This window comes from Labrus mixtus, chromosome 20, assembly GCF_963584025.1.
Source record: "Labrus mixtus chromosome 20, fLabMix1.1, whole genome shotgun sequence".
NCBI lineage: Eukaryota > Metazoa > Chordata > Actinopteri > Labriformes > Labridae > Labrus > Labrus mixtus.
Window position 1 is genome coordinate 16829053 of NC_083631.1, and position 14729 is coordinate 16843781.

Below are 14729 nucleotides of genomic sequence, written 5' to 3' on the forward strand. Positions count from 1 at the left end.
TATACCTGTTCTTAAGATTTACTTTTATTGATCCCCACAAGGGGAAATTTCAGTTTTTACACTCTGTGAGTCATGAACACACACATGCAGAAACAGGATCCTATGGACATGCACTAATGGGGAGAAGCCAGAGTGACGGAGCGGCCCACAGCGGGCGCTTAAACTGGCCACTTTAAGAAAGACATGTAGTGTGTATAGTATGGCTAGGTATCACATTTTTTTAAACTTTAAAACGTACTCCTCAAACTTGACCTGAAGCAAACACGAACATAAAAAAGATGTTGCAAAGACATTTTGCCAGATAAATTACTCAGGCTTCAGCATAGAAAGGTAGCATGAACTTACCACGTTATTTGTATCAGGTCTGCCTTGATGTCAGTGAAAAACACAGGTGCACAGATTCAAGATTCAAGATCTTTTTATTTGTCACATGCTCATACAGATGTGCAGTGAAATGTAAGGACTGTTCCGCAAGGCCATGCAATAAACACTCAAATTACTAATACACATATATACAGTAAAATAGAATATAATGTAAAAAAAAATATATATATATATTATTTGAATGTACAAAATATGAAATATAGAGTAATGTAAACAGTGTAAAGTGTCCAGGGTCCAGTAAAATAGAATATAATGTAAAAATTAAAAAATAATTATTTGAATGTACAAAATATTAAATATAGAATAATGTAAACAGTGTAAAGTGTCCAGGGTGTCAAAGTGCAATGTGCAGATTGAAATGTGTGGGGGATACAATACAGGGGGATACAACACCTGCATTATTCCTACAATTATAGTAAACATAATGTAACTTTTTTACGTTGCAGGTTTGTAGGTTTACAAACTCAGAATCACAAGAAATAAAACACTCGAGGGTATTTTCAAACATGGTGCTAATGTCAGACTAAAACAATCATGTACAGGAAAGTCGTCAGAAACAATTAAGCCTAATAAACAAACTGTATCGGCAATAAAGCAAAAGAAGAAATGAAGAAATCCCGTTTATTACATCATTTAGTCTTCACAAAAAGCTTTACACGTGCAGAGCGTTACGGCTCGACAGTGACATCCGTGTTCTACTTGTAGTTGTGGTTTGTACGACAACCCCTGAATGCATCAGTAGCAGATGAGAACCAATAGCGTGCGACATCCTGCCGGAGAGAGAGAGAGAGAGAAAAAAAAAAAACCTTCTGTTGAAAAACCGAGACGTGAAGCGAAGCGGAGGGCAGAATCTCACCGGCACCGGGGCCATCATCGTCTACACAACAAAGCCTCCTAAGGGAAGTACATGTGAGAGCAGATATAAACCTCCAGCCACAGAGTGAACAGACTACATATTATCAGCCGGTGTGTTGCAAGACAAGAAGCGCAGATGGTGAGTGTTTTTTCGTCCTGTGTTTGCACCGTGTGTGTGTGTGTGTGTCTGCAGCCTCCCCTCCCTCCGCTGCTCTCCTCTCTGCTTCTTTTTTTTTTTTTTTTATATATGAGATGAGGAGAGGTGATGTCTGTCCACTCGTTTTGGCTTCAGCTGACTAGGAGCCTATTCTTCTTCTTTTTTTTGTAATATAAGCTTTAGAATTAAATAAGGATGTAAATTAATTATAAAGGGGAGGTTTTGTTAGAGGAGGGTCTTGTGTTGAATTTAAACGCCCGCCGTCGTGGTCCTCAAAATGCTAGCTCACCGGCTAATTAATGTCAACCGACGACGTAATTTAAATAATTTATGCTTTACAAGTAAATAATTACAATTCAAGGAGGGGGGGGGGACTTCTTTTTATGTGAGACATACGAGTTGCACAATTTGCCTCCATACCAAGCAAATCTACATTTAAATGTCTGATGTTTTGTTGTGTGGTCTCCTTTGTTTTTGCACAATGGTCGTGTTATTGTTTTGTGTTGTTGTTGTTGTTGTTGTTGTTGTTTTTTTAACTAAATGTAATATTGTAGACTCCCAGCTTGCAAAATGTTACATAAAATGTCTCTTCTCTTAAGCGAGCAGACAGTGAAGTTATCTGAAATATGGACTTTCAAGTGAGTTAACCAGTTAAAGACTGGATCATTTAGAGTCAAGGAAATCCACGTTAAGCTTGTTGAATAGGCTCTTGTCTAAATTAGGATTATGATTAAGGCTGGATTAAGTTTGCGTTTGCGTTATCATCCTAATTTTTGAGTGTCATGTTATTGTTCTTGAATCTCTTTTTGGGAGATTTGCCATTTAAAGAAACATGAGAAACCTGGTAATTCACACCACCCTATCCTCGTATCATAGTGTCAGGTTACTGATCATCACCCTAAGATACTTCATCCTCCCACTAAAAGAGGACGATGAAATCAGGTCTTTTCATGCCTGAGTATTATAGTGTAGGCCTACTTGAGGTAGATAGTTATCATACAAAGGTTTTTCAAATCCAAGATAAGGTGTTTATCCAGGTTTAAATCCAGCGTGACATGTTTACATGAGCAAAGCATAACTGGGATACTCCAAAAAAAAAATAATTAAGAAGCATACTGTAGCTCAAAGGTCCTCTAAATGGGAACTGCATAGAATATAAACCAATTACGGTATCAAAAAAATACCCACAGCAGTTTATGAATGCACCTGCAGCTGCTGAAATATTCAGATGAGTCATAGCAAATGAATGGATTAAATCTCCTGCGTAAACCAGCATCGGATTAAAACTACCCCAGGTGAAAGAAAACACGTTTTTTTTTCACTCTTCACACATTTTTCTTGTCTGTGTTTGTTTTGCGGGCCAGTTTACACACTGCTCTGTGGGCTGCTAAAACCACTTTTTGTCCATCTCGGGTACCACATGTACACTAGTCTGTCATTATAGCCCTGGCATATGGCGAGAGGGCTTAAGTAAGTATATGGTCAGTTTCATTTCCTGCCTCCGTCAGTGGGCTGCCTGACTGTAATTCCAGTCCAAAGTGACAGCACAGATTGACACCCTGCTCTGATGACTGATTTACGTCACTTTCCTGGTGGATTTAAAACCCTGTTTTTGTAATTTGACGTCTTTGTCCAAAAATATATTGGCTTTGAAAGGACTTGGTACGAAAGCTGCCTTAGGGACTAATAGCATTTATTTTGTTCGACCATATGCTCCTTTTCAAACAATTTTCATTAACGGAACAAAAACCTGTCAGAAGTGCCATATGTTGGGAGGAGGGGGTGTTTTCCTGCTGTCAGATGTGCAGAACAGTAGTAAATGGGTCGCCAGCAGGACCAGGCAGTAGAGCTGCAGGCAATAACAGCCAAAGTAGTAGTTTTCCCTAAATGCATACCCCTATCTCTTCTAATTCCAATAATTCATTTTACTACAGTTAGTTGATGCCTGGAAATGGGAAATCTAGTCCAGGTGGTTGCTTGAACAAAAACAAAAGCCTCCTATCAGGCCTGGGTGAAGAGGTGGATGTTTCTCAGTGTGATATAATGTTTGAATGTATTTTTAACTTGACAGTAATATATTGTGTGAAGCACATTCATTTTACATTTTGAACAAACCAAAAGGTCATTATTTTCCAGTCATCAGATTCAGATTTGTACCTTTTTTTTAAATCACAAGGAATTTGCCTTGGTCTGATGGTGCATACAACAAACAAAGAGTAAACAATGGAGGTAAGGAAGCAGAAATACAAAACAGACATTGTGACCGTTCCGAATTTTAAATCTACCGTTGGATGAAACACATTTATAAATATTTGTTTAGACTGTCTGTTTTTAAAATTAAAGGGAGACGCATAATCCATGCATCCCTGCACATTTTTTGTCATAAGCCATTAATATTTTGTATTGCTCTTAATTCATAGAAGTGATGCTATTCGGATTTCAGTCGTTTAGATCAGTCACTCTTGTCTAATAGCAGCACTCTGCCCTGCAGGTCTTTCTGTAAAAGATTACCAGTAGTAATAATTGAAATAAAAACAAAAATGCACCCACGTTGATTTGAATCTCTTTGACTGGCAGCTCTGATATTATGTAGGTTACCTGGTTTCGGAAGGCACAAAGGCAGATTGTGAAGAGTTTCCCAAAGAGTCAAATCAACAATAGTCTTCATATTTTGAAATCTGAAGAGCCATTTGGGAATCTACTCACTGCAGCTTTAATGATCTACATTAAACGTTTGGGAAATAACTATTTGAGACAGTCTTTTATGGGGAAATGAATTCTAAAACAGCAATTTAAGTCCTTTAGTTGCCCCAGTTCAGGAGTCTCTGTGAACTGGAAACTTCACAGACCCGATATTTATACATATTTTTTAAGACTGGCTTGGGCATGTTCTCCTGAATTCCAGTCCTTAAGAGGAATCTGGTTATGAAACGTTCCTCTCTCCTCTGGCTTGCGATAACATCTGATCAGTCGTACCACTTGAGGCTTTCTTCTTTTCAGCACTCACTAAGTTGCAGAAGGCAGCGGCCCCTCACTGTGTCAAGTCATCACAGGTTACAACGCATTCTCTCACAGGCCTTCACTGGTTTGGTTCTTTGAATTTTAAGAAGGAAGCATAAACTGACCAGCTGCTGCAGCATACCAGGAACAAACAAAGGTCACTGCACATAATGACATGTAATACCTTTTTTTTTCTTCTAGAGAACGTTCATTGTAGTTGGCTATCTTACTTTATGAATAGAAAATTGTCCAGGGCCATGTTTAGAGTATGGGATTAGCAAAGCTTTTTACATAGTCCTGACACAAACAGCCAGAACTGCCCTCAGGCAGCTCCTTCTAAGAACTGAGGGCTTTTTCAGGCAAGTTACACAGACATTCAGTGCTTAACCTCAAGACCTGAAAGCAAGTGTTGCTTTGCCTTGCTGAAATAATAACCCTCCTCTAAAAAAATAATCAATCATGGTAAAGAAGAATGTTACATTTATTTCACTCTGAGAGGCATTTCTCCTTTAAATCAAAACAAAAAAACGTCTAATAATGGAAACTGTGACTCATTTAGACCTGATCTGATTAGTTGATTAACTAGCAACTGGATCAACTGAAAAATAATCTGCAACTATTTTTTTTTTTTTTCAAACAAAAATATCAGGAATCTATGAACTCCATTTTCTTGTTTGTAAGGATTTGCTGCATTCGTTCTCATGAAAATTCTGAGCCATCTATAATTAGTGGGTTTTTTTTTCTGACAAATAACTTCTCATCCTGCTTTATTTTAAATATCTAAGGTGCAAGTCACCATACATTTTTGTTGAAGAAAGAACCTGCTTCTGCAGCATGCTGTTTATGGCCTTGTCAGAAAGCCTGCAGCAGGGCCGACGAGCATTTAAAATAACTATAATCAGTCTTGCTGTTGATGATGTTGTTTGCTTTTGTAGGTCATATAGAGGCAAAAAAAATAATAATAATTCCAGTCTGTTTTAGTAACGAGTTAAAAACTATTTGCAGGAGCTTTGAAGATGACAATACTGACCGTAACAGCCTCCTCATACAGGAGGTGGTAAAACAAGTGACAGACAGACAGACAGACAGACAGACAGTTGAAACCCTGTGACTCCACAGTAAACTGCCTGTAGCTTTCTCATTGTATACAGGAAGTTGAGGAAAAAAAAAGATAGAAGTAGTGACTGAACAAACACCCCAACACACTCCCAGATGTGATTAGTCTGCAGACATGTGGTGAACCTTCATCTGCACTGTTGAAGATGTGTTGCCTCCTACTTTATCACTTCCCCAGCAAGTCAAGTGTCACAACCCCATGGTGCACTATTTTTCCATCACAGAAGGTTTTTTTTTTTAGATCCATACTAGACTTAGTTTTTTTTTCTTCTTCTTCTCTGGCATCCTGTCCGCTTTGTCTCTTCATGTTCAGAGTTATTGATGGAAGCTTCCCGTCAGGAGGACCATATATATCTACCCTGCGGCAGCTGTTTCAGCTTTTGGATCAGTGCCATGGCTTGCAGGGCCACAAAGTGCAATATATATAGTGAGATGCTATCTGCACAAATATTAAGACTGTAGACTTGTGGTCTGTGTTGCAAAAACTGAGGTGGAAAATTGCATTTGTTATGATGAAAGTCATTCTGATTTACAACTTTTCAGCCCGTCTTAAAGGATGAGGTTCCTCACGTTTGTTCCATTGTTTTCAACTCTGCTGTCTTGAATGATTAAGCAATGATCACGTCTCTGAAAATAAGGTATGAGAGAGAGAGTGGGAGCCTTGTTATAATGACACAAGACGTTTGTTAATATAACGCCTGCCTTCCCTTTTATGGGGCTGTTGCAGGGAATCTAGCAGATTCTGCTATGATCAAGTGTGAAGACGGGGTTTTAAATGTCATTGTGTCCATCAGAACTAGGGAAGCAGATACGTCTTCCGATGTGAACTATTCGTGGACATGTTGTCCTTTCACCCTTGTTAATAGCCTTTTAAAGTTGTTGGAAGTGTTCTTAAATGCTGTTATCTACGTCAGCAGATAGCTTTTGTAAAACCGGTCTGGTTTATAAGTTTTCTGTCTGTTTGATTTCCAAAACAGTGAAATACTTGCACATATGATTTTCATGTTGCTTTCTTAACTAGATTCTCAAATTTTCTATCAATTACATCTTTTTCTGATTTTGAAAGAATGAATAACTCTCTTGTCTTGTCACATGGGTGGTCTGTAGCCTCGGGGGGGATAGGCAGTAGGAGTAGTGAGGGTAAAGAGTAGGATCTGCAACACAAGAGGTTAAACACGAGTTGGACCGTTCAGTGTGCAGATGAAAATGTGTCGAAGCCCCTTACTGATTACTTGTTAAAGGATTAGTTGGGAAATACACTTATTTGCTTATGCACTGGCTGGAAGAGAAGATTAATACCCCTCTAATGTCTGTATTGCAAATACCTAGCTTAGTGTTGTATAAAACTGGAATGTGTAAAACAGCTGATACAGTTATGTCAAGGGGGAACAAAATGAACATACGAGCACTTTAACAGGTTCCTTCTGACACGGCAATCTTATTTTCATGCGCATTGCAAATTAACGAGCACAGTGTGCAAAATACCGCATTAGCTATGCTGAGAATAATTGGTATCAAGGTAAGCTTGCACAATGGCGGAAGGAGAAGAGCAAAGAAAAATGTGTTTTTGAAGGCCTTGTCAAGAGGAAATCGGCACTTCTGCTTTCTGAAACATTTTGGCTTACGGGGCAGATGACGTCACAAACACCTGTACATTGTGAAGCCTTGCTGACCAGCATAAAGAAACAGGAACTGCAACATTACAGCTAATATGCTAACTTAATATACGTCATATCATTGTCCATTGAGGACTCTCCTCATGTTTTCCAGGCCGGGTTAAATACTCTGTGTTTAATCTGTAAAGTTTGGCAGGAGGTTATTTGTCAGACTTTTTCTCCAGTCATGGCTGTAGTTTTCCCCACTACCACTCTTGGTGTTCAGATAATCTTACCCAATGTGAGTGTTTGCTTCACGTTAACCACCGTCACGGAAGTTGTGTCAACCCTTTCCTAAACGGGTTCTGAAAAACAGCATGTTGACTGCACCATGAACTCAGAAACACCCAGTTATAGACTGACGCAGGCATGTGCAGGTGTGATCAGAATCGAAAACAAGGGCCTGATGAGGCGAGCGGCTAAGAGCTGGACCTCTGCTGAAAGAAAGATTTCACTACTTGTGTGAAAGTGGTCTTTGTTTGGTGAGCTGCAGCGCTCCAGCTGGCTTTAGCTTCTCATACACTGGCATGTCAGATTGCTTCACCGCTAACATAGTGTTAGGACTTGCAGAGCTAATTAATTACACTACTATCCTCCTTTTTATGTTAACATTAAACACCATTTGCTCTGCTCGTGGAGGCATTGGATTTACTGTCCCTTCATATATTTAGTGACTTTTTTTTTTACTCTCTTTTTTTTTTATTTACCAGGAAGATAGCTAATTTTTAAACTTGTGTTTTTTCCCCACTAAGTTTAAGCATTCATGCAGCACTAGTGGTCCCTCGAAGACATTTTTTTAAGTTGAAAGTCCACTAGTAGGGACTTTGGCTCAGCAAGGCAGAGGAAGCCACATGTGTCACAACAACTTCCTGCCACTTTCAAGATGTTTTGTGACATGGGAGACTCATGTACATATAAGGTGAGAGAAGACACGATGGCACAAGCTTATCTGAAGTCTTCCTGAATGTCTCAGTAAGTGTGTGTGTGTGTGTGTGTTTGGAATGCATGCCTGCCCCCTAACAGGGTTACTTCTCATGCTGTTTTTCTCACCACAGAAAAAAAACGTCTGGCAATTCTTTGCCTTCACTCAGAAAGATCACTTTTCCTTATTTGGTAACTTAAATTTCATGATTTCATACGCACAAATTAAGAACCTGTCGACCTCATTTTTTTTTTTTTTGCTCTCACAGCCTCCACCAGAAGTAAATCTCCTTTATGAGTTAGTGCTGAGCTCAGTGGGAACTTCACTCATTCAGTCTTTTTGTTTTAAATGGTGTTAAATCATTTTTTAGATGATCTAAGTAGTTTTGGTATTACAGCAGCAACAGGAAGTGGTGTAGCACACAGCTTGCTAGATAACCAGCAATGTGGAAGCCGTCTGCTAGCTACAGTAGAAACAAATCAACTGAGCTCAAGTGGAACCAGGGATGAAGAGGAGGCAGACAACTGAGATGTGATTGCATCTACAGGAAGCTGCGTGGCCTCACTCGTAATGAGCCAATCATTTCAAAAGCGTGTCATCCGGTTCTCATCAGTGCAGTCAACGCTCTTGGTGTTCCTCCCTCACCTCACAGTGGTTAGATTGAGGCATTAAGGCTAAAACTTCGAAAAAATGAAGTGTAAAAAACGCTGCCATATCTACTCGGTATACCAGGGTCGTTCGGTTTTCTGCTTTTCGTGACACATATCAGACTGCCGCCGCCTCCTGGTTTGGAGTTCTATTGACTCACCGAGTGTGGAATGCATTAACTAATTGGCAGTGGGCTGCTATCAGTTTGATGTGGACAGTGCGACTTTTAGGCCTGACAGCAGTGGACGTAACACGATGCAGCAGTTGGCTTTCCTCGCAGCTTGTCGTGCACTGTCAGTTTGTTGTGTACGCACCTTTTTAAGGCTGGCCTCAGCTCCACCTCGTGCCCGTTACTAGGTTGATTTAAAGTTACTTATACAGCCTACGGTTAGGAGCCATGTTGAACTTCTGTGAGGCAGAACCCCCTTCTCAGCACGCTTGATGCAAATTGAAAACGTTTTGCTGTTTACAGCAGTGACGTCGTTTGAAATAAAGGACGGCAGAACTAGAAGTTTAGATGACGTGACTGCTGTTACTTTCAACTTAACTGGCATTTACATGAAAGTTAAACAGAACTGCCTTCTACAACTTTAGATATATGTTCACTCACTGGTGGGAAAACAATAATCTTTGATATCTGAAAGTTAAAAGGAGATGTACATGGCAGGTCAACATTTTTACGAGAAGGAAGCACAGAAGTCGGTGTTATTTTTATAGGCTGGTTGATTTGTTATTTTAAATACAAAACGGGGAGTTTTGCATGTCAAAGATTAATACACCCTCAAAATTGAAGATCAGCAGTTGCCTCTGTTGCCAAAAATCTCCCATAACGTTATAGCTCTTGGTGCAGACCCTGAGCTCCCTCCGACCCACCCACCTTCACCACTTCCTTCAGCTCCAGCCAAGCGGCCTTACATAACAGGGTTTTAGCAAAGTCTGCAGTGGACTTTTCTCCTGCCTAAACAGAGGCTGCCCTTCTTCCCTGCACACTGGTTTTTCCATGGCAGTTACTGCACGCACGTCAGAATGTCTCTCTGTATGTCTATTATCCGCGTGAACTACCTGTTGGCCTTGCTTAAAGAAATAGCTGTGAGTTCCTGCTGGAGACTGTTCTGCAATTCTCATGAGGGCAGATATCCAGTCATTACTTCTCTGTAACTTCCTCCAGCCCATGATCATGCTTTATCTTTTCTTCTTCACCTCTTGAGAAACTAGGGGGAAGTCTGTCCATTCCTCTTGTAATCATGACCCAAACTGTAATTACCTCACAGAAACATCAACAGTCTGATTGTGAGTGGAAATGTGGTGAAAACTTAAATAGCAGCCGGAGATTTTATAAACCTCAGATTGTAGGAAAGAAATGCTTAATGACGTCACATGTATGAGTTACAAAGAATAGAATTACTTTATTGATCCCAAACTGGGAAATTGTGGGAATTTCCCAGTTTCCCAAAGTTGTAAAAATATAATAATAACGACAGTGATGTCTTTTTAAAATGACGAAACTGTGACTTATGTGATACAGTCCTGTAGTGTCCCTTAACTACAAGGCTGGTCCAGAGCTGTTGTGCTATGTTGAGGGCAGCCCCATGCAGAGAGTCCAACAGTTCAGCTCACATGGCCAGACAGAAGGCACCTGATCCTCTCCCAGGGGTGCAAAGAGACAGATGGAGCAAATAAAGAGGGGTAGAAAACAAGGGATCAGATTTACTGAACTAACACACCGCTAAAGGTAATAAGAGGACACGGAGAAATATATGATTGATGTTTCTCCCATCTTTCACTCTCCTTTTTTTGGTGACTGTGATGTACTGTATCTAGAGCACTTTTTTTTATTTTTCCACACAAATTTGAATTAATTTGTTTAAGTTTGTTTCCCTCTGTTCATTCAGGACACCAGGAACAGCACTGAAGAGAAACCTGTCCAGCGATCTAAGGTAAACATGCAACTTCTGCCTCTTCATATTATTCTGTTGTGCTGTGTGCATTACTCCACTCCACTCCACTTCACTTCACTTCACTTTCGTCAGCCTTTGATCTCAGAAAAGAACAGAGGAAGTCTTTCCTGCATTTTGTGTCTTTTTATAAATGCTAGCTTTCATCTCACTAAGGATGGAGGCCTAGCTCCCTGTCTGTTTTGTGTCTGGTACTGAATCTGTTTATTTTACGTGCTCAGTCCTTTAGCTTTAAAACCCAAAAGGAAGTGTGTACATCATGTGAGAAGACGGTCTACCCAATGGAGAGATTGGTTGCCAATAACATGGTCTTCCATTCAGCATGCTTCTGCTGCAAACACTGCAACGCCAAACTCAGGTGACTTTCTAATGTTTCTGTTTTCCTCATCTAATCATTCCTTTTTTTGGATTGTGTGTAACCCTTTCCTCCTTTCCCTCCTTGCAGCCTTGGCACATTCGCAGCTCTTCAAGGTGAATTCTACTGTAAACCTCACTTTCAGCAGCTGTTCAAAAGCAAAGGCAACTACGACGAAGGCTTCGGACGCAAACAGCACAAAGAGCTCTGGGCCTCCAAGGAGTCAGATAATATAACAAAGACAGCATAATCATGTCTGGCTGTGTCCCATCCCAGTCCTGTCTCTTCCTTCAAGCCCCCCCCCCCTCACCCTCCCCTCCTCCCCCTCCTTACACTTCCTATACATCACGATGAACACATGCCTCACGTGCTGGGGCACTGGTAAAATCACCCAGGCACTCACTTGCTTTTTGAAGGCCATCAGAACAGATACATGCACAAACAGATAGGAAAGGACTGGCCAGTCATAATCATTCCACTTAAAAAATAATAATAGTTATAGTCTGGGTTTGATTTTATTAATGTGTATTTTCTTATTTCCTGCTTGGAATTGGTAGATGATTGTGACCAAATGCCTTCTCTGGTATGGGAAGTTTAATAATAATCACTTTTTTTTCCTCTTTTTTTTTTATTATTATTATTTTTTTAATCATTTGCACCCTTTTACTTTACGAGTAAGTAATCTGTGTGCTCAGGCAAACATATCAGAGGGGTAACAGAGCATCCATGTTTTGCAGTAGAGCATAAACTCAGGTCAATTTTCATCCAAGAGTTTCTCGAACATATTGCTTAATTTAACTCATTTCAATCAAATAACACAAACCCAGTAATAGCCCTCATTATTTTGACTTTGCTGTCAAGAGACATTAATGTCAGTTTGTCAGGTTTCATATTTATGATGAACAAACAGGGTGCAGAGTACTGTAAACATAACCGCACACATCAGCAACAGCTCACCTCTCTAAATGTTTGTGTTTTATTTCGGTTGCTCCAGCTCATGGTTTGTTCTTATTTTATTAACCACTTTGAGTCTTATCCTTGCATGTTGGGATGACTGGTTCTGAATAGCCTTATCTTATGACTGTATCGATCTTTTGTGTTGTGAATGATTTGTCTCCATGATGCATAGCAAATCACTTCTTAAGGGGGTTTCCAAGAGTTTGGATTTGATTGATGTCATGGCATAAGTTGATCCTCTCCAAGCTTCAATGGGTGAACTTTTAATGGAATTCTCAGATTGTGCGTTTTGTATTCTGTCTGTACATAGAGCTGTAGTTTGTGACTTAGTGAACATTCCCCACCAAACTCTACTCTCCACTTCCACATACAACCCCACATCATCACCAGACTAGATGTGGATAATCACAGGGAAACCAGAGGCTTTGTGTGTAAACATCCCTCAGCTGAAACATTTTAAGAGGCGGTATATACGGTTATCAGCTAAGTGGAATACCACAGAGACATTTGTTCATCACAAATGAGGATGTTAACAGACAATGCTTAAGCCTTGCAGGTAATCCCAAAACTGTTTTCTTCATCATATCACCCTTGTCAGCATCTTGTGAGGGTTTTTCCCCAGCTGTATTTAGGTGTAATATAACTGGATAGATTTCACTGGGGCGTGGACGGATCCTATCCATTCATATTTGTTCCCCCAAGTCCCATATAGTTAGAATAGACGGTTTCCTTCTTTTTAAGTAATGCCTTCCTGATCTCATCTTATTCGCTAAATGCATCTTAGCACTTAGCCTTTAGCACCTGGACCTATTTCTTATATTGAATTAACAGTATGTGTTTGACGGAGGGTTTGTCGTTGTATTGGTCCCCTTTTGTGCTCCTGCATGCTGCATGATAAAACTTGGTGCAGAGCACCCCCTACTGGGGAAAGTGTGACAGTAACGACTGGAGAAAGTGTGAAAAGAGTATAGGAAGAAAAAAATCTTGCCTGTGAACTCAAGGAAGCCTTTATTCAAAGTTTAGTAATATGTTGCCTCAGTTTGCTGTGCAGCTACTGCACTTCAGCTACTTTGATCTTACTTAATTCCAACACCTAAGAGAAATTAACACAGTTAGACAAGACTTCCACTTCTATTTTTCATTCCTTACATAGAATGAGTCTAAAGCCATTCAAATATTTCATTATAGAAAATGTCTGATTATCACTAAGACTTGACTGACACTTGAATGACACAAAGTACTTTTTGTGACTGAAAGTTTACTGTGAATTTAAGAGTGCCGTGTGGAAAAACAGAAACTTAAAGAGATGGATATTTTCTTGATTTTAAAGGAGAGGCCTTAGAAATAAATAGCTGACCTTGCTTTTTCGAACTAGTTCTTTGAATCCACAAATCTAGACCAACAAATGTCCTGTTCATGTCCAGAAACAGACAGGCTAACTGTAGAATCCCACTCTTTAACATAGGATTACTTCACCCAACCAGCATCACCTTCTAATCTAACCACTTTTTAGCAACATGTATTTCTCAATCATTTCTAATTATACTTGTGTGACTATGTATATTTCATTTTTCATTATTCTTTTACATTTTAAAATGGTCCTCTGGATCCCTGAGAATGCTTTAAAATCACAAGTATTGTATCTAGAAATGCTGTCTTTGTCATTCTCCATTAGCAGTTCGCCAAGGTACAACTTCAGAATCTGTGAATTGCAACGTGTTATTGTAACAGAGTAGACAAGGTACACTTTTACACTGGTGCCAAGAGGCTCAGGTGAATGATTGCAGTGTAACGTTTTAAATGTAAAACCTGTGAGTCATTTCATTTTTTGTGCTATACTTGATGTGGACTTACTTCTCAATGCTGTTGTTATCAAGACATTTTAAATGTATGCATCTTTGAAACTTTAATCTGTATTAAAGACTTGACCTGTGGATTGAGGTGGCCTTACAGAAAAAGGACGCTTGGACTGTGTTGGCAGTCTTTCCCCTCTATTCCTCCTTCTCTCTATTGCTTAGCTGTGGTATGGAAATGTATCATTTTAAAAGCACCCCCTTTCTACGCCAATATACACATTCATTTTGTGCATTTTCTTCCTTGTTTTTATTTTTTTTTACATGCTTTTTGAGAAAAAAAATAAAATGCTGGTGTTGATTTAATGCAGTGATTTTAGTGTGTTTATTGACATAAGATAGCAATATAAAGTATTTTCTGTTTACTGTTCCTTCTACTACTCAACTACATGTAAGAGGGGAGCATTGAATCACAAGTTACTTTACATCTGAGAGAAGATTGTTGATTAAAAACAAATTTAAAAAAAGTTATTATAATGATATGCTTTTAATAACCAAGTTAACAGAGCACACAGCTGGATGAGTTGATCTTTTTTTGTGCAAAGAAAAACGTTAAATAGTTGTATCTTGAATTGAATTTATTTATTTAATAGGGACAATGCAATTTAACATAATTTCAATACAAAGCATGAAACTGATGTGCTGCATAAAGAGTATATAGCTATTGCTAATTATTTAGCATTTAGCATATTATTTAATGTAGATGATTAAATAGGTTATGATTTATGGACCAGAGAGCAATGTAAGTGTCACCCTTTAGATATTTCCTGCAGTTTTTTTAGTTCTTATAAACCGGACTGGTAGTGAATTAGGCAAAATAGAAAGCAGATCATTTAGAGTAAAATAATCAGTTTTGGCAAAGAATTAAAAAG

General features: G+C 39.2%; 1 protein-coding gene across 1 annotated transcript in view; it reads left to right on the plus strand.

Annotated features, from left to right (window-relative positions):
* Positions 1 to 14163, plus strand: part of limd2 (LIM domain containing 2) — a 119124-nt gene extending 104961 nt beyond the window's left edge. The window contains exons 2-5 of the mRNA XM_061065598.1: positions 1308 to 1378; positions 10630 to 10674; positions 10914 to 11050; positions 11138 to 14163. Coding sequence (XP_060921581.1) covers positions 1376 to 1378; positions 10630 to 10674; positions 10914 to 11050; positions 11138 to 11297 — 345 coding nt within the window. The 5' untranslated portion in view covers positions 1308 to 1375 and the 3' untranslated portion in view covers positions 11298 to 14163. The remainder of the gene's footprint in view (positions 1 to 1307; positions 1379 to 10629; positions 10675 to 10913; positions 11051 to 11137) is intronic.
* The last annotated feature ends 566 nt before the right edge of the window (positions 14164 to 14729 follow it).